Source organism: Drosophila serrata, unplaced genomic scaffold (genome assembly GCF_035046125.1).
Source record: "Drosophila serrata isolate PLE 108 unplaced genomic scaffold, ASM3504612v1 contig_184, whole genome shotgun sequence".
Lineage (NCBI taxonomy): Eukaryota > Metazoa > Arthropoda > Insecta > Diptera > Drosophilidae > Drosophila > Drosophila serrata.
The window spans coordinates 341,393-359,070 of record NW_028257082.1 but is presented as its reverse complement, the minus strand read 5'-3'; the positions used below and the strand labels follow the sequence as shown (position 1 = coordinate 359,070).

Sequence of the window (17,678 nt, the reverse complement as noted above, 5' to 3'; positions counted from 1 at the left end):
TAAAAGCAGTAAAATGTGTTGAGTGAACATCAGAAGACACCGCAGTTTAGAAAACGATGAAAGCCCAATTGTTCGCTTGTGTTCTCCTGGTGGCGATCTTCGCAATGACCATTTCCCAGAGCAACGGCAGACAGACCGAGGATGAGGATGAAGGGTTCGGCATTCCAGATACTCACTCCCTGATCCGATCTAAAAACAGTTCTAAACGCAGACCCCAGTGCCGACGAAGTGTCCAGAGGAGCTGCACCTCCACGAGGAAGACTTGCGGGCGCCTCGGAAAGGCCAACATTTGCCAGGTCTTCCAGAATGACTGCCAACGCCAGCTGGCCAATTGTGGCAGCAATAAGTCCACGAAATGTAAGTCAAAATATTAGATAATTATCAATATGATTTTTAGATAGATCCTCTCTTGAAAAATTTAAGTATTATTACCCTTATAACAACCTTAAAACTTTCAAATCTCTATATATTTATTTAACTTTAATTTCCATTATAGTCTTCCGTAAGGTGAACAATAATCTCTGCAAGGGCATGGCTTACGATACCTTACTTCCCTGTGGCAGTGGTGGAAAGTCTAGTAAAAATGAAACTACCAAAATAGTTCAGTTTTAACAAGGGGCATAATCATTGCAAATGCTAACTTTATTTGGAAAACATTTATTATAAAAGACGTTCGAAAGAAATCACACAAATTATGTCAGTAAACCCGAAATTTATATGTTATTACTTCTTTAAGAATAGAAATAAAACTTCAAAATTAAAGGAAAATATTTAAAATTACAAATATTGCATTAGGGTGAAGATATTCATGAAGTGCAAATCATATTGTTATTATTTATTTATTTAATTTGAGGAGCACCTTTAACATTTCGTCACCAATAAAAAATGGCATTAAAAATTAATAATAAAATTTATTAATAAATAATAACTACATTTAGACCAATAAGCAATATAAAAATGTACTGAACACAGTTAAGTAATTTCGAAAACAAGGAAGGTAATAAGGGAGATAATTGCAGGTCAAAGCACCTTCTTCTACTGAGTAAGGGTCTTTCGTTCTAGACACTTTTTTAGTTATCTGGCTTGGTAATACTGCAATCTCTGCAAATACTAAATAAATCTAAATATAAACACTCACAAAACTCACTTAACGCATAGGCAGTAAAAAACCTTACTTTTAAATTCTTTTACTGGTAACCCAAAGATAACCAAAACACTTTCTTTATCTCCATGATAAGACCATACCATACAAATACATGCATTATCAAATCTTATCAAATTTAATAATCTCTTTTATTTATTCAAAGAATTTCACTTTCTTTATATAAATAGCTTCGTTTTAAAACTCTTTGTGAACAGATGCCACGTATCTTCAATGGCAGAAACTTACGCAGCGTACAGTGAAGTGGACCGAGTTTGGAGCGGACCTCCTTCGAACTCCATTTACAAGGAAGATGCTTCATTGGGTACCCTTATATTTCAGTCCATGAAGAACTGGCCCAGGAACATTTGTCAGGTGTGTAAACGGAGGCATGCAAAAGGAAGTCTTTTACTAATCAATTTAATTGCAGATATGGGATGACGATGGCTTTGTAGTCACCTTTGAACAGGAACTCACCTGGGCCATTCGGATTGCTCAATTCCTTAAGGGACGAGGTCTAACCCACAAGGATGTCATTGGAATAGCAGCTCGCCACTCAAAGTTTTTGTATCCCTTGGGTGTGGCCTGTCTGATGAATGGAACTCCATTCCACTCTCCACATTCAGTGCTGGATGAAGGTCTGTACCACTTCGATCTGAATACATTTACTTTTCTGCATTAATGTATGTTTCCAGCAACCGTAAAGCAAATGTTCTCAATAACCAAGCCAAATCTGATATTTTGCGATGGCAATGTCTATGAGAAAATCCATGCAGCGACGATCGAATGGCAACCGGAAATCTATACTCTCACGGATCACGTTGAGGGAGTGCCGAACATTGAATCGCTTCTGGAACCTACCACCACCGAAATGTCCTACCAGTAAGTACGAGATATCTGAACTTGAATCAGAAGCTAATTGGGAATACTTCTAGGCCAGAACCATTGGTCGAAGGTGGCAACCAAACTGCAGCGTTACTCTGCTCCTCCGGAACCACTGGACTGCCAAAGGTGGTGTGCATTTCGCATCGAATGTTAATGTTTAGCCCGACCTCGCCAATTAATAGCGAAACTATTGTACTCCTCCCGACTGCCATGGACTGGCTCTCGGGGGTGGCCATGCTTGTGTTCAACACAGTGCAAGGTTATACCCGCATTCTTAGCAGAAAGCAGTTAACTCCGGAATATATTGTGTATCTGGTACAGAAGTACAAGGTAGAGTTCATCTGCCTGCCACCATGTCCTTTATCTGCTCTGGTGCATTGTCCTGAGGCCACGGTGGAGTCCTTGACCTCTATCCGATCCTTTTTATACGGGGGAGGAGCTATCTCACACGCCACGCTGAAACGATGCCAAGAGCTCTGTGTAAATGCGACAATGATGAATTCATATGGCACTTCTGAGGCCGGATTCATTACCTACAACGTTGGCCTTGAAGTCGCCAACTCTTTGGGTGGACCAAAACCGGGCATCAGGATCCGCATTGTAGGCGAGAACGGAGAGAATCTCACGCACAACCAAGTGGGTGAAATATGTGTCCACAATGGATTGACTTGGAAGGGATACTACGAAAATCCGGAGGCAACACGCCAGATACAGGACTCCGAGGGCTGGATTCACACCGGCGACATGGGATACTTCAATGAGCAGAACTGCCTCTTCATAGTCGATCGCTGTAAGGACATCCTCAAATACCAACACTTCCACTACTGGCCGGGTGAGATCGAAGCAACTATCATGGAGCTGCCGCAGGTGAAGGATGTATGCGTGGTGGGAGTCCACAATGAAGTGGACTACGATGCTGCCGGTGCCTTGGTTGTCCTTAAAAAAGGATCAACTATAAGTGCCAAGGAGATTGTGGAGCATGTGGCTAAAAACTTACCTGCAGTGCATAAACAGCTTCATGCTGGAGTTCAGTTCACCAACGAACTGCCTGCAAATCCCAATGGAAAAGTTGTGCGTAAGCGTGCTCTTGAGATGTTTAACGCCTTAAAAGCTGCTTAAAAAGTTCGTTGAAAATAAGAGTCTATTGTGTTGCATATTTGTCTGCAACTTGTTTTATCATAAAATTTATAAAAACAGATAGCCAAACCAAAAACCAGATAATAGGAGGAGATAGTCACATTTTATTAAATATGAACACCAAGAAGCCGTGTGAAAGTGTTTGCTGTAAGTCTTCACTAGGATATACTGATTATGCATTCAACCTGAAAATATATATTATATACCTATTGTCCATAAAAAAGCCTTTATTATTAATATTCTTGGATGGAAATGTTTACGAGAAAATATATTGATCAAATAGCACCCAAAGATCTACATCCTAAGGGATCCAGGGCATGTCCCTCAATGCAAATAGATAAATTATGGGAAAGAAAGCACTAGATTTATTTATGGCTAAGAAAAAACAAAATCAAAAATATTATATAAATTTCATGGCAGCCGAATTCTAATCAGAGGTTGCTTATCGAATTTATATAGCCAAAAGCAAAAAAAAAAAAATCTTAAATAATCGCAGTTACTTTTAAAATCGTTTAAGATTGTTAAATAATCGCAGTTACTTTTTAAATCGTTTTTTTTTTTGCTTTTGGCTATATAAATTCGATAGCAACCTCTGATTAGAACTCGGCTGCCATGAAATTTATGAGCCTTATAAGAAGAAGAAAAATAAAACTGTATATAAATAGCTCCCATTTTTTCAGACCCGTCATTTTACTGATGGATCAAACGCTGGTAACGTACAGTGCGGCGGAGCGCATCTGGAGTGGACCTCCGCGAAACTCCATTTACAAGGATGATACTGCCTTCGGTGTCGTCATATTCCAATCGATGAAGAACTGGCCCAAGAACATTTGTCAGGTGCGTTAAAAAAGACACCCAAGATGAGGTGTTATTTAATTAATTTCGTTAATTTCATTTCAGATATGGGATGATGAAGGCGTGGCAGTGACCTTTGAAGAGGCACTTACGTGGGCCATTCGCATTGCTCAATTCTTCAAGAGACGAGGATTAAACCACAAGAATATCATTGGGATAGCAGCTGGTCACTCAAAGTATTTGCTATCTTTGGCAGTGGCCTGTCTAATGAATGGAACTCCATTCCACTCTCCACATTCAGTGTTGGATGAAGGTCTGTTGGTGTTATTATATACTTGATTCCCTGATATTAATGTTTGATTCTAGCAACCTTAAGGTACGTCTTTTCGATAACCAAGCCAAATTTAATATTTTGCGATGGAAAGGATTTCGAAAAAGTCAAGGCAGCAACGATTGAATGGCAACCGGAAATCTATACTCTTACGGATCACGTTGAGGGAGTGCCGAACATAGAATCCCTCTTGGAACCTACCACCACCGAAATGTCATACCAGTAAGTACGAGATATCTGAACTAGAATCAGAACCTAATAGGGAATCCTTCAAGGCCAGAACCTTTGGTTGATGGGTGCGACCAAACCGTGGCATTGCTCTGCTCTTCCGGAACCACTGGACTGCCAAAGGTGGTTTGCATTGAGAATCGAAGGCTGTTGCATTTCCTGATACCGCCCATAAACAGCGAATCAATTGTATTTCAAGCCACTGCCATTGACTGGTTAGGAGGAATTGCCTTGCTTGTCTTTAACACTACATTGGGTTGCACCCGCATTCTTAGCAGAAATCCCTTTACTTCCGAGTATATTGTGCATCTGGTGAGGAAGTACAAAATTGATACCTTGGCCCTTGCACCTCTTCCTTTAACGGCTCTCGTGAATTGTCCTGATGCCACCGCTGAGGCCTTATCCTCCATACGCCAAGTTTTTTACGTCGGTGGATCTATTGCGCTGACGACGATACAAAAAGGCCAGAAACTTATGGGGAATGCAAGCATCGGCACTGTATATGCAAGTACCGAGGCCACATCTATAACTGTTATCTATAAAATTGAAAAAGGAAACCCCATGGGCAAACCAGTGGCGGGTGTCAAAATTCGCATTGTAGGCGAGAACGGAGAGAATCTCACGTACAACCAAGTGGGTGAGATACTTGTCCACAATGGACTGACTTGGCAGGGATACTACGGAAATCCGGAGGCAACACGCGAATCGCAGGACTCCGAGGGCTGGCACCACACAGGCGACATGGGATACTTCAATGAGGATAACTTGCTGTACATGGTTGATCGCTGTAAGGACATCCTCAAGTACGAAGCCATGCACTACTGGCCAGGTGAGATCGAAGCTGTGATTTTGGAGTTGCCGCAAGTGCAGAACGTATGCGTAGTGGGCATCCGCGATGAACTCGAGAACGATGCTGCCGGTGCCTTGGTTGTCCTTAAAAAAGGATCAACTATAAGTGCCAAGGAGATTGTGGAGCATGTGGCTAAAAAATTACCTCCAGTGCATAAACAGCTTCATGCTGGAGTTCAGTTCACCAATGAACTGCCTACAAATCCCAATGGAAAAGTTGTGCGCAAGCGTGCTATCGGGATGTTTAACGCCTTAAAAGCTGCTTAAAAAATTCATTAAAAATAAGAGTCTATTGTGTTGCATATTTGTCATAAAATTTATGAAAACAGATAACAAGACTCCAAACCAGAATAAAAAGTGGTGGCAGTCACCTTTGGTTAAATATGAACACTAAGAAGCCTTCTCTTTGTGAAGGTGTTTAAGACTATACTAGAAAAAACAGATTATACATTTTCATTCAATCTGAAAAAAACCTATTGTGAAAAATAAATTCATTTATTTTTAATATTCTGAGATGGGAATGTGTACGAGAAAATATATTAATCAAATAGCTCCCGAAGATATACATCCTAAGAGCGCGTCCCTCAATACAAATGGATAAATCATGAGAAAGAAAGCAGAGATTTATTTATGGCTATGAGATAACAACAAATTATTAATAATTTAAAATTATAGTTCATTTAAGATAATTAGATTATCGCAGTTTCTTTTTAAAACGTTCTGTATGCTTTATGGCTATATAAATTCGATAAACAACCTCTGATTAGAACTTGGCTGCCAATAAATAAATGAGCCTAAAATTAGGCCTTATAAAAAAAGTACGACAATAAACCCTTGTGAAGCCACTGATGTGATAAAATGTAAAGAAAAAGTGCAAGCTGAATTTTATGAATCTTATCTAAATGATTTGATTGTTTACTTGCACAATCAGAGAGAAAACGTATAAATAGCTGTGTTTTCTTCATACCCGTAATTTTACAAATGGATCAAACTCTGGTAACGTACAGTGCGGCGGAACGCATCTGGAGTGGACCTCCGCGGAACTCCATTTATAAGGATGATACTGCCTTGGGTGTCATCATATTCCAATCCATGAAGAACTGGCCGAAGAACATTTGTCAGGTGTGGTAAAAGAGACACCCAAGATGAGGTGTTATTTAACTAATTTCGTTAGTTTCATTTCAGATATGGGATGATGAGGGCGTGGCAGTGACCTTTGAAGAGGCACTCACGTGGGCCATTCGCATCGCTCAATTCTTCAAGAGACGAGGATTAAACCACAAGAATATCATTGGGATACCAGCTGGTCACTCAAAGTATTTGCTATCTTTGGCAGTGGCCTGTCTAATGAATGGAACTCCATTCCACTCTCCACATTCAGTGTTGGATGAAGGTCTGTTGGTGTTATTATATACTTGATTCCCTGATATTAATGTTTGATTCTAGCAACCTTAAGGTACGTTTTTTCGATAACCAAGCCAAATCTGATATTTTGCGATGGAAAGGATTTCGAAAAAGTCAAGGCAGCAACGATTGAATGGCAACCGGAAATCTATACTCTTACGGATCACGTTGAGGGAGTGCCGAATATTGAATCCCTCTTGGAACCTACCTCCACCGAAATGTGTTATCAGTAAGTACCAGAGATCAAAGTTTTTAATAAAAAGCTAATTGAAAATCCTTTTAGGCCAGAACCTTTGGTTGATGGGTGCGACCAAACCGTGGCATTGCTGTGCTCTTCGGGAACCACTGGACTGCCAAAGGTTGTTTGCATTGAGAATCGAAGACTGTTGCAGTTCCTGATGCTGTCATTAAACAGTGAAACGATTATATTTCAAATCACCGCCATTGACTGGTTAGGAGGAATTTTCTTGCTTGTCTATAACACTACATTGGGTTGCACCCGCATTCTGAGTAGAAATCCATATACTTCCGAATATATTGTACATTTGGTGAGGAAGTACAAAATTGATACCTTGGCCCTTGCACCTCTTCCTTTCACGGCTCTCGTGAATTGTCCTGATGCAACCGCTGAAGCCTTATCCTCCATACGCCACGTTTTTTACGTCGGTGGACCTATTGCCTTGACGACGATACAAAAAGGCCAGAAACTTATTGGGAATGCAAGCATCGGCACTGTATATGCAACTACCGAGGCCGGAACTATAGCTGCTATCCATAAAATTGAAAAAGGAAACCCCATGGGCAGACCAGTGGCGGGTGTCAGAATTCGCATTGTAGGCGAGAACGGAGAGAATCTCACGTACAACCAAGTGGGTGAGATACTTGTCCACAATGGACTGACTTGGCAGGGATACTACGGAAATCCGGAGGCAACACGCGAATCGCAGGACTCCGAGGGCTGGCACCACACAGGCGACATGGGATACTTCAATGAGGATAACTTGCTGTACATGGTTGATCGCTGTAAGGACATCCTCAAGTACGAAGCCATGCACTACTGGCCAGGTGAGATCGAAGCTGTGATTTTGGAGTTGCCGCAAGTGCAGAACGTATGCGTAGTGGGCATCCGCGATGAACTCGAGAACGATGCTGCCGGTGCTTTGGTGGTCCTTAAAGAAGGATCAATTATAAGTGCAAAGGAGATTGTTGAGCATGTGGCTAAAAAACTACCTGCAGTGCATAAACAGCTTCATGCTGGAGTTCAGTTCACCAATGAACTGCCTGAAAATCATAATGGAAAAATTGTTCGTAAAGCTGCTCTCGAGATCTTTAAAACCTTGAAAGCCGCTTGAATGAAAGTCAGAATACACTTGTATCTTACAACAACTTAAATGTAAATATGTCTGTGTTGACCATTTGCACAATCAGCTTTCTGATTTGTTTTCTGTAAAAAGCGTTCACAATCAGATAAGATGATAAGAAGAGTCTCAATCTTAAAATTTCAAGGTCAATGTTCTTTTTTTTTAATCTAATGTTCAGTATTCAAGCCTCTATATGCGATGAAGGAGATATGAAGATAGCACTCCCTTCCCAGGGTTTCCTTCTGGCGGGACTTTGACTCTTATTACTTCTAATAAGCCCTAAGCCCTTAAACCCCATTTAATCGCATACCAAGCCTAAAAGTATAAACCAAAAACTTTCAAATTTCCTCAACCATATGTATTTGTATTTATTAATAATTATAACCGCACGTGACGTAGAACAAAACATCTTTTTTTTGCGGCGTTATTAAATAAATTCTCTGAAGTATTTACACAATTGGGCAGAGAATCCAAAGCTAGCAACAAAGACTAGGCAGCTAAATTTATAATTTAAATACGTTTCTTTGTGCACAATGAATGAAGGAAGGAATCCAATGGTAAACATCTTTCAAGGCCGATCTATAGTTATAAGCTATAAAACCAGCATGCTTCAAATTGCGAGTAAGAGTTAGACATTGAAATGCGCTTGACATTGGCTTTTCTGGTACTGATCGTACTGATCGCTGTGGCCACCGATGCCCAAAGGAGTCAGAGAAGGACCAATGCCAGGACCTTGGCGAACGTAACATCACGGCGATCGAGGACTGGAACAAACAGGGTCAGGTCAAGAGCTGGCACAGTGAGCAGACGATCGTTGAATGGACGCAATTCCCGTGGTGTGATCGTGATCAATACTGGAAGCAGCTCCACCAGTAGCACCTCTTCCAGGCCAGCCTCTCGCTGCAGGACAACGACCTGTTCTGCCAACACAAATGTCTGCGGCAGGTGGGCCAATACCCGCAGGTGTCGTCGCTTCAGAAACAACTGCCGGCTGGAGGCAACCAACTGTAATACGAGTGTGTCAAGTGAGTGTATCTTTATAATCCATAATAATATAAATATAATTTAATCTTTCCTTGTAATTACCACAGGTTGGAATATAGTTAACATTGGCAACTGTTCGAGCATTGCTGTCAACACCACTGGCACCTGTGTCAGCACCTTCTCAACATCCTCCTCTTCATCGACTTCCTCTTCCACGAGCTCCACGTTGTCCAACATACTCTCCTCCATATTGGGTTCATCGTCTTCATCGAATATAACTCCAATTATTATACGAAGAGGCTGAAAAAGGAAAATTCAATCGAAAAATTAAATACAAATTACAAAGTAACTTAGAAGAAAAATGCATAGTTTATTATTGAGCGATAAAATATAGTTTATCGGCTTACAATTTCTTTTTACAATCATTTTCCATGTAAACTCTCTTAAAATGTATCTTTAAAAGTAGTTTTTTTCCACTTGCATTAAATTTATTTTGTGTTTCTTTATTAATTTCCCTTAACTTAACTTATCAGCGGCATTCTGTTTGGCAAGAAAAGTTCTCATTCAGTAAACCGAGAAGCGAAGAGATTTATGCTTAAATTATGTAAATAATTTGAACTTTTACTACCAAAATGTTTCGTAATGACCTATATTTCAGTCATACAAGCATTTATTTATGTGTTTTTCTGTCTGTGTGTGTGTGTGTGTGTGTGCATTCGCTGTGCCATTCTAATTGCATCCGCAGGCGTTTCGCCATTCACATCCGCTCTATACAAAAGCAAACAAAAAAATACAAAATAAAGAACGAAAAGAAAGTAGCAAAAATGGCGAAAAATTGCAAACTAAAAAGCGAAGCTCCATAAATTTACATTGTCCGCGTGTCTCTCTGTGTGTGTGTGTGTTGTGTGTGGCCATAACCATAATTTCCCCCTCGTTTTTCCTTGCACAACCAAGTACTGCGATTTATGGGAATGCAATTAAAAAGAGAAAAACAAAAAAATGGATAGGGAAAATGTTAAAGCATACATCATGGCGCTATGAAAACCATAAAACGCTAAACGAGTTGAAATGGCAGCTAAAACCGCGCTTAAATGAATCATTTCCCCCATCCGATCGCCAGATAAAACATAGTTCCGTTTCCTGTCAATTTGACAAAAGCATTTATTAGATGAAAGATTTTAGTTATAAATTAATAAATAACATTTTAAAATGCAAAGTATAGGATATAGTTATGCTAAAAGTGATGGAAATTGCGACTTTTAATCAATAAATACATAAATGTTTGTTAATTATACAGCTGGTAGATAAATATATTTAGATAAAATAGATTTAGGTGCATATTCCAGTTGAACCAATGCCAATATTATTCATAACGCAATATGTTGAGACATCAACGGATGTACCCAGTTGTCCAAAAACTGCAAAATAAAGTATGAGATTGTTTAGAAATTAAAATTCACGTTAAAAAGAAATATTAAATATGCAAGATACAACATATCATACGTAAGTCTTTGCTTTTACAATAATTAAGACGATTGTAACTAACTAATTTGTTGTAATATTAATATCATTTATCCTCTATTATATACTACTTATTAAAAAATATATCTACCTGTCGCTCCCTTGCAATTATCGAGCAGATATTGACACTCATTCCGATAGTATTTGCAGGTGTATGTAGGAGTTGCATCTGTCTGCACCCGAAGGCACCTAGGAGAGCTCTTGGAGCAGGATTTCCTGGAAGTCCACAGGCAGAAGAAGCCATTACCATTACTCAGAAGTAACCGAGCCTCCAGTTGAGAACTCAGAACCACAATTAGGACGAAGGATATAATTAGAGCTGCAAACTTCATGGCTTAACTTGATTTTCGACACTTTCAGTTTGATGGTTTCAGTGGTAACTGCCCTTCGATCCAATTGAACCACTCGATTTTATAGTAATTACCTTTTTGGGACCGTCTATTTGTCATTGTTAAATATTTGAGTCCAATGAAAGTGAAATTCGAGAACGTTAAAAGCGATTTAGGCTTGGCTTTGGCTTATGGCTTTTTGTGTTTGCCAAAATCTGGCATTTGGAAAAAGCCAAAACAAATATTTGCCTCTCTCAAATAGAAGGTGGAGACAGTGCTTAGTTAATACACTTTTGAATAAATTAATGTCTAATGAATGGCATGGAAAGGTTTTGAATATGTTGAGTAAGGTTTTAGAAAGTTTAGTGTGTTTGTTATTTGATTTACTTTCAGTATTTATTTTAATATATATAAATTAAAAATTTTGTAATGATTTAATTAAGTAATGCATAGGTTAGACTTGAGTTAGTTTCATTATTTTTTAAGTTTGTTACGACATTAATATAATACATTTTGGAAAAGCAATTATTTGGACTATAAAACCCGGATAGAGTTAAAATTTAAGTTTTCAAAATCTATTTATACCGGAAATAAAACAAAAAAGCAACTTCATTCCCGATGATATCATGAACTGACTCACTTTTCTCCACTTTCATTAGTATTATTTGATGAACCATTTTTAATTAACATGTCCTTGGCGTACAAATTTCATAAAGTTGCCGAAAAAAACACCTTATATAATTACCCCGACCCCCAAAATGAGTCAGGATAATAAGGGAAATACAATTACGAAAGTGTGACGGGGATCAGGGGGTGGGGGGAGGGCGAAAAGGAAGAACAATTGTGAGTATTCGTAAGTAGAAAAGTTATCGCTGTGGCTGCCACTCTTTTGGCTTTCCATTTCCCCTGGCCCCACACTCCATGCGTCAAAGCCATCAGTCTTCCGCCTGTCCGTCCATCATGCGAGTTTTCAGTTCCCCAGTTGCCTGCACTGAGAAAAAATAAGTATTCCAAATTTTTAAATGTAAAGAAAATAACAATAAGCTGGGGAAATTTATACCAAAAGCAAACATATTTCGAAAAGCAATTGATTAAACAGTAAACATTATAGAGAAAAGGGTTTGGTTTCAATAAATTCATTCTTATTAAAAACTTATTAAAGACTGTATATTAAAATAAATTTATTTGAGCTATAGAAATAATTCAAACTTGTTTTGATTTTTTAAATTCTTTATTGTTAAGAATCAAAATATATAAATACCTTTAAATAATACTTAAAATTACACTTTAAAGCCAAGCATTTAATTCCCTGTTAAAAATACTTTCTACACATAATTACCCACATTCATTTTTCTCTCTGTTTGTCTGCACTTCCCGCTTTTCCGCATTTCCACTGACTGCGGCCCTCGCATTTCCATGTCAGAGTTGCGTTGGCATGTCATGTCACGGGCTCATTTCGGTGCATTTCCATGTAAAACTGTAAATGTTCCGCCTCCGAAAAAAAGTCAGAAATTAAAGTACATTTGCTTATTAATAGCATTTGTTTATTCGAGGCAAATAGTTTGTTATGATTTATACGTAAAGAGTATTTTGAATTCGTGTTTACTATGAATACTTGGCCTTATCCTTATGTATATTTCATACTTTTATTGCTTGTTGTTTTTTGCCTGGTTGCATGCGTTTGTTTTATTTTCTGTGGGTTTGTGTGTTTTTTTTTATCGAGTTTTTATCGCACCTTTGCAACCTCAGGACGACCCCGCCCTCTGACCTCTTTCTCTTAGAGTCACACTTTGAATTTCTGTAGCGATAAAGTGCAACTTAAGCTTATATTTTATCCAACTATTTAAGGGCATTTTCTTTATAAATTACGCTTTGCATGCCACACAGCCTTGCTCACCCGAAGGTATGTAATGCACTTAGAAAAAAAAAGAGTTTAATCCAAGGTAAGAACCGGAGGGGGTGGGGGAATACCCTCTCGCATAGCTCACTTTAATTAGTTGGGACATTTTGAATGGATTGCATGTCATATGAATTGCATGCATATCGCTATTTGTTGCTCTTGTTGTTTGTTTCTTGTTTTTTCCAGTTGCTTCTGATGCAGTTTTCCTATATATATTTTTTTATAATTCAACAAGGTCACTTTCTGGGTGGCATTAATAATAAAAATGAATGAAATACCATAAAAAGTTTATTTTTAATATAATTATCGTAAGACCAAGCCAAGACAAGGCTATGCCACGCTTTCTTTCTCTTTCTCGTGTATTTTTCTAGCCCTCTCTTTCCGGTTGGTACCCTGTAATTTGAATTTAAAGGGTTTAATGAATGGTTTGGTACTTTTTGACTGACTTATTTATTATTTATTGCTTAAAATATGTATCTTTGCTCCTGGAACTTTGTACTAATAATTAATACATTTTTGTTTCTCACTTTTTTGTGCCTCTCAAAAAAAAGCAATGTCTAGCACAACCCCCAAGCCGGGTATTCCATTGTCGAGGCCATATAATTTTAACTAGCTTTTCTCCTTGCACTGCAGTTGTTTGCTAATTATTTTCCATTTTCATTTAACTTTTGCCCGTCTTGTTTTCCAGTTAGTTTTCCTCGCCTTCCCCTCCCCTTGTTTAATGCGCTTCTGACACTTGCCACTGCCACTACCACTACCATTGTTTTTCCTGATATTTTTTCTTACTGTCCAGTCGTTTTTCTTTAATATTATTAATAAGCTTACGGCTTGCATGTCTTGGCGTTCATTTCTCATTTCTTGGCCCGCACTTATTACGGCATTGCATTATGTATGAGAGATGAACTATTTGCCACGCTAATTGAATAATACTTGTATAATTTATGGGAATTTTAATAGGCAAAGCGAGAACATTATTTATTATTTAGATATATGTATTAATAATTATAAATATATATCGAGGCAAGGAATACTGATCGAGGTTGAGTCAGCCCGTTTAATGGCCCATTTAATGTCAATCAATCGATTGAAAGAATCCAAAATGTCTTAGGTAAACAAATAAATCAAATTTGTAGACATATATTTCGTATGTAAATTTAGTTTTTTTTTTTTTTTTGTCATTTACAGCAATAAATTTCATATTATTTTTAGCTTTATGGGGCGATTATTGGGCACATGTCTCCATATATTCGGCACGAACATGACACGCATCTCAGGAATCGTCCCCGGTTCCAATTTCCTGTCAATACCTTACAAACGGAACCCATCCTAGACATATAGTATACAAGCTACCTATATATATATATATGTATATATATATATATATATATTCTGGTTTGTATACAGTGAAGTTTCGTGTCAGTTGCGCGTCCGCAAAAAAAAAACGATATTCGGATAACAACACAAAAAAAAAACAAAGGGAAATAATAATAATAAAATGGAGAGAGCTGGGGAAATGGAAGGGAAAAGAAAAATAAGGGAAACCGGCGCCTGACACATACCAAAAAACATTTGTTTGTTATACAGACGCAAGTGGTGTAGGGGATGGGATGTGAGTGCGTGGTGGTGGTGGTGGTGTGTATATTGGGTTGTAATGGGGTGGTGTATGGTGACCACCCACAATGGGTGGTGCGGCATCGCACTCACGAATTATCGATAAAACATGCTCCATGACGGGCGGCTGCCTTTTGTCTCATTACGCCCACAACACAACACAAACATGTTAAGGGAAAGTAGGTCCTGTTTTGTGTATTTTTTTGTTGTTGTAACTTTGAAAATTGAAAACGAAAACAAAATCCAAATCGAAATCGAAAACGAAAGGCAAACCCAAAAACTTTGCGCCCATCTTTACGATTTATTTGCGAGCAAAATCAAATTATTGCATGTGTCACAACTAACATTTGGGCCTCCTCTTTGTGGGTGACAAAAAGCCAAGACAAGCAGCCATAAATATGTATATATACTTACTCAGTCTTTGGTCTCTATAACTAAATGTATTACAAGCCTCTAGCCATGTCTTGGTCATAAATAAAACTTTGTCTTGTCATACTTTCAGTTTCGGGTTAAATGGTTTGTCGAAAGTTACCAATTTCCATTTTATTTTGTTACCGCTGCTGCTGAGACACTGATTTGCATGCAAGCCAAGTGTGGGAAATATATATAAAAAAGAACTACGAAGCAAATAAAAGGAAAAGGTTGAAAATGAAACTTTGATGAGCTATTACTCATATTGACAAGAACCCTCATTTGTCTAGGATGATTGAGGCAGGGATTGTTTGAGTTCGAATAATGATGCTACTCAGGGCCCACATTGCGTATACGCAATGTTGAATGGGAAAGTTTGCGGGCAAATAGGATTAGCTTTGCCTTTAAAAGGGTTCTGTTTTTTAAACCTATAGTAAGAAGAAGAATTGTTTTTAATATTAGAAAATTAAGAAAAGCAGTAATCATACTCTTTTACATGTTATACCTATATTTTCTCTTAATTTACTTCACAGCTTTCAAAGATCCTAAAATTTATTTGCCAATCTCCAAGCCACCCCATTTTTATTGTTCAAAATTAATTTCAGTAATTTGTTAACCGTTTACGGGGGGTATTTTCTCGCTGTCTTAAAAAGTTATGAAGGATACATTACATTATAAAACGGAGTGATGCGTGTGTGTGTTGTGTGCTATGTACAGATAAGAGAGTGGCAGAATGGGATGCCGGAAGTGTGGCACATGCGACACGTCAACATTCAATTTTCTAATGAAATTTTTATTATAATAAAGCACATATCTAAGTCGAGGTGGAAATGGGGAGTAAGCCACGCCCACTTACACAGAACCTGCTAAAGTATTCATGGGAAACAGTGTTGCTTGCCTTCCTGCAGTACACATTTCCCCTTAGCTTTTCCGGCTTTCCCGAATATTCTCTGTATGTATAATGAATTTTGGCAGTGTATATATGGGGAGCTCAGAGCTCCCTTCCTCTCTCTCTCTCCTCTCTCGTTGGCCAACATGACCTACATTCTGGATCCCGGGGCCGTTTGGAGCTAAGCAACTCCAGGGTCTCACCCTGGGCTCAAGCCGAAAAAGCAGGAAGTTTCTGGGGGGGACCAAGGACCAAAAAAGCGAGAGAGGAAGAAGCCAGGGCAGACCAGAAGCGCACGCAGCACGCATAGGCAAAGAAAAAGGACACCCCCTCTGGCAGTCACTTCCTTGCTGGCATCCCCATTTACCCAGTCATCTTCCAACCGAGTCAAGCCTTATAAAAATTGTTTTCGGTTGCTTATTGGCAACAAATTTGCGTGCCTTGCATACAAAACAAAGGAGAGACGACGAGAACAAAGCTGGAACAGACAGAAAAAAAACTGGGGGTCCTAATACACAGTCAAATGTCCCTAAATTGAACTTAAGAAGGATATATTTTTCGTAGGAATTTACAGAAATGATTCGTAATTTGGCTTGAAGAGAGAAACTTCTCCCTTTTTTATAGAATTTCTCGTTACAAGTCCTTCAAAGAGTTCATCAGAAATAATTCATAAATAAGATTGTACGCTACTGTACTTTATGTACTCCAATCTGTCTCTAAAACCTCAAATTATAATCAATTCCCTTAATAAATCAAGTTTTATTACATTCCATTATCTTTTTCCTCTTCCTTCAAGTCTCTATAACTTTCTAATTTTCATCTCAAGAGGCTCGACTGTTTTCTAAGGCAAGTTTGTGAAACCTGATAAAGGTTTCTCCCGCAGCGACTTCATTACAAAGTTTGCCGACACAAAAATTGTGTAGGCGTTAAATGCAACAAATACAGCAAACAATTTATTAACTTGCTCCAGAGAGATTTTCACAGGCTTCGCGTTTGGGTAGCAAACGATTTGGTTTACCGCTAACAAGTGAATTTTTCCCCCATTTCCATTTTCCTTGCAAATACGCAGTCTCATCAATCATTCGGTCGGGACATTTGATGTTTGGCCCAAATTAAACAGGATACTGAAGAACCAAGAAGGACACTGTGGACGTGCGGGCATTTTGTCATTTATTGTTGACTTTGGACAAACAGAAAATAATATAATATAATAATATAAATATAATATTTGAAGATGATGCGAGCCAGCACGTGGTGGATAAAAGTATAGTTATATATATATATATATATATATATGAAATGAAATATTCTGCTAATATCACAATTAAGTGGCTAGAATTGGCGGATGGGAAGGAAGATTTGGGAACAGTGCGTGACAAAAATATGTAAACCAATGCAGGCAAGTCATTTAAGCCACTAATGCTAAGATTTCTTTAACTAAATAATATTCCTATAGTATCAGAGAAAGTCTGAGAGATAAAGATAATTTCAGTCAGAAGCATGAATCGTAGTGAAGGAGTCATTTCCGACGCTATAAATCATATATACATACATATGTCTGGTTAAAAAAAAATTTTTTGGAAATTTTTCGATATTTGAACATTTTTTCTTATCATTAAAATTTAAAAAAATTGAAAAAAATTAGAATTTTGAAATTTTTTAAATTGAGTATGCAGATTTGTTAATCTAATAAAAACTAACATTGAACTGTTTACCAAGTGAAGAGAAATTTTACATTTTGGTTTGTCGAAAAAATTGCCCTTTAAAGCTAAGTTAGGATCGATTTTCGATTCGATCTTACAATTGAATTTCCAACTTGCTTTTTAATTGGAACTACTTATTTTTTATAAATTTGTGAGCTATTCTCCCTTAAGGCACACATGGCGTATACTTAATTTAAAG

General features: G+C 38.1%; 6 protein-coding genes across 7 annotated transcripts; 5 read left to right on the top strand and 1 right to left on the bottom strand.

Moving 5' to 3' along the window:
- The first annotated feature begins 56 nt into the window (after positions 1-56).
- Positions 57-1,009, top strand: LOC110178371 (uncharacterized). Its single transcript, XM_020945508.2, has 2 exons — positions 57-357; positions 497-1,009. Exons 1-2 carry the CDS (start codon positions 57-59, stop codon positions 610-612), a joined length of 417 nt encoding a protein of 138 aa, XP_020801167.1. The 3' UTR covers positions 613-1,009.
- Positions 1,010-1,375: 366 nt separating this feature from the next.
- Positions 1,376-3,239, top strand: LOC110178372 (uncharacterized). Its single transcript, XM_020945509.2, has 4 exons — positions 1,376-1,516; positions 1,572-1,779; positions 1,837-2,023; positions 2,077-3,239. Exons 1-4 carry the CDS (start codon positions 1,376-1,378, stop codon positions 3,143-3,145), a joined length of 1,605 nt encoding a protein of 534 aa, XP_020801168.2. The 3' UTR covers positions 3,146-3,239.
- A 618-nt stretch (positions 3,240-3,857) lies between these two features.
- Positions 3,858-5,850, top strand: LOC110178373 (uncharacterized). Its single transcript, XM_020945510.2, has 4 exons — positions 3,858-4,000; positions 4,064-4,271; positions 4,325-4,511; positions 4,565-5,850. The coding sequence occupies exons 1-4, from the start codon at positions 3,860-3,862 to the stop codon at positions 5,631-5,633; spliced, it is 1,605 nt and encodes a 534-aa protein (XP_020801169.2). The 5' UTR covers positions 3,858-3,859; the 3' UTR covers positions 5,634-5,850.
- A 497-nt stretch (positions 5,851-6,347) lies between these two features.
- LOC110178375 (uncharacterized) lies at positions 6,348-8,168 on the top strand. Of its 2 annotated transcripts, none has more exons than XM_020945511.2 (4): positions 6,348-6,488; positions 6,552-6,759; positions 6,813-6,999; positions 7,054-8,168. In XM_020945511.2, exons 1-4 carry the CDS (start codon positions 6,348-6,350, stop codon positions 8,120-8,122), a joined length of 1,605 nt encoding a protein of 534 aa, XP_020801170.2. In that variant the 3' UTR covers positions 8,123-8,168. The 2 variants fall into 2 exon arrangements, with proteins under 2 accessions (XP_020801170.2, XP_086683786.1); XM_086827660.1 differs by having other exon boundaries at positions 6,351-6,488; positions 6,541-6,759.
- A 150-nt stretch (positions 8,169-8,318) lies between these two features.
- Positions 8,319-9,470, top strand: LOC110178291 (uncharacterized). Its single transcript, XM_020945363.2, has 2 exons — positions 8,319-9,156; positions 9,223-9,470. Exons 1-2 carry the CDS (start codon positions 8,772-8,774, stop codon positions 9,417-9,419), a joined length of 582 nt encoding a protein of 193 aa, XP_020801022.2. The 5' UTR covers positions 8,319-8,771; the 3' UTR covers positions 9,420-9,470.
- A 781-nt stretch (positions 9,471-10,251) lies between these two features.
- On the bottom strand, positions 10,252-10,968 carry LOC110178338 (uncharacterized). The gene is made up of 2 exons (XM_020945455.2): positions 10,728-10,968; positions 10,252-10,533 (listed from the first exon to the last, which is right to left on the bottom strand). Exons 1-2 carry the CDS (start codon positions 10,966-10,968, stop codon positions 10,445-10,447), a joined length of 330 nt encoding a protein of 109 aa, XP_020801114.2. The 3' UTR covers positions 10,252-10,444.
- Between the last annotated feature and the right edge of the window lie 6,710 nt (positions 10,969-17,678).

Excerpts from the sequence above, each read along its gene's own strand:
- LOC110178338 (XM_020945455.2), bottom strand. The coding sequence starts at position 10,968 with ATGAAGTTTGCAGCTCTAATTATATCCTTCGTCCTAATTGTGGTTCTG. Across the intron at positions 10,534-10,727 it reads TAATTGCAAGGGAGCGACAG|TTTTTGGACAACTGGGTACA; the intron begins GTAGATATATTT and ends TTTATTTTGCAG.
- LOC110178373 (XM_020945510.2), top strand. The coding sequence starts at position 3,860 with ATGGATCAAACGCTGGTAACGTACAGTGCGGCGGAGCGCATCTGGAGT. Across the intron at positions 4,001-4,063 it reads GGCCCAAGAACATTTGTCAG|ATATGGGATGATGAAGGCGT; the intron begins GTGCGTTAAAAA and ends ATTTCATTTCAG. Across the intron at positions 4,272-4,324 it reads ACATTCAGTGTTGGATGAAG|CAACCTTAAGGTACGTCTTT; the intron begins GTCTGTTGGTGT and ends GTTTGATTCTAG.
- LOC110178371 (XM_020945508.2), top strand. The coding sequence starts at position 57 with ATGAAAGCCCAATTGTTCGCTTGTGTTCTCCTGGTGGCGATCTTCGCA. Across the intron at positions 358-496 it reads CAGCAATAAGTCCACGAAAT|TCTTCCGTAAGGTGAACAAT; the intron begins GTAAGTCAAAAT and ends TTTCCATTATAG.
- LOC110178291 (XM_020945363.2), top strand. The coding sequence starts at position 8,772 with ATGCGCTTGACATTGGCTTTTCTGGTACTGATCGTACTGATCGCTGTG. Across the intron at positions 9,157-9,222 it reads CTGTAATACGAGTGTGTCAA|GTTGGAATATAGTTAACATT; the intron begins GTGAGTGTATCT and ends TAATTACCACAG.
- LOC110178372 (XM_020945509.2), top strand. The coding sequence starts at position 1,376 with ATGGCAGAAACTTACGCAGCGTACAGTGAAGTGGACCGAGTTTGGAGC. Across the intron at positions 1,780-1,836 it reads ACATTCAGTGCTGGATGAAG|CAACCGTAAAGCAAATGTTC; the intron begins GTCTGTACCACT and ends GTATGTTTCCAG. Across the intron at positions 2,024-2,076 it reads ACCACCGAAATGTCCTACCA|GCCAGAACCATTGGTCGAAG; the intron begins GTAAGTACGAGA and ends GAATACTTCTAG.
- LOC110178375 (XM_020945511.2), top strand. The coding sequence starts at position 6,348 with ATGGATCAAACTCTGGTAACGTACAGTGCGGCGGAACGCATCTGGAGT. Across the intron at positions 6,489-6,551 it reads GGCCGAAGAACATTTGTCAG|ATATGGGATGATGAGGGCGT; the intron begins GTGTGGTAAAAG and ends GTTTCATTTCAG. Across the intron at positions 6,760-6,812 it reads ACATTCAGTGTTGGATGAAG|CAACCTTAAGGTACGTTTTT; the intron begins GTCTGTTGGTGT and ends GTTTGATTCTAG.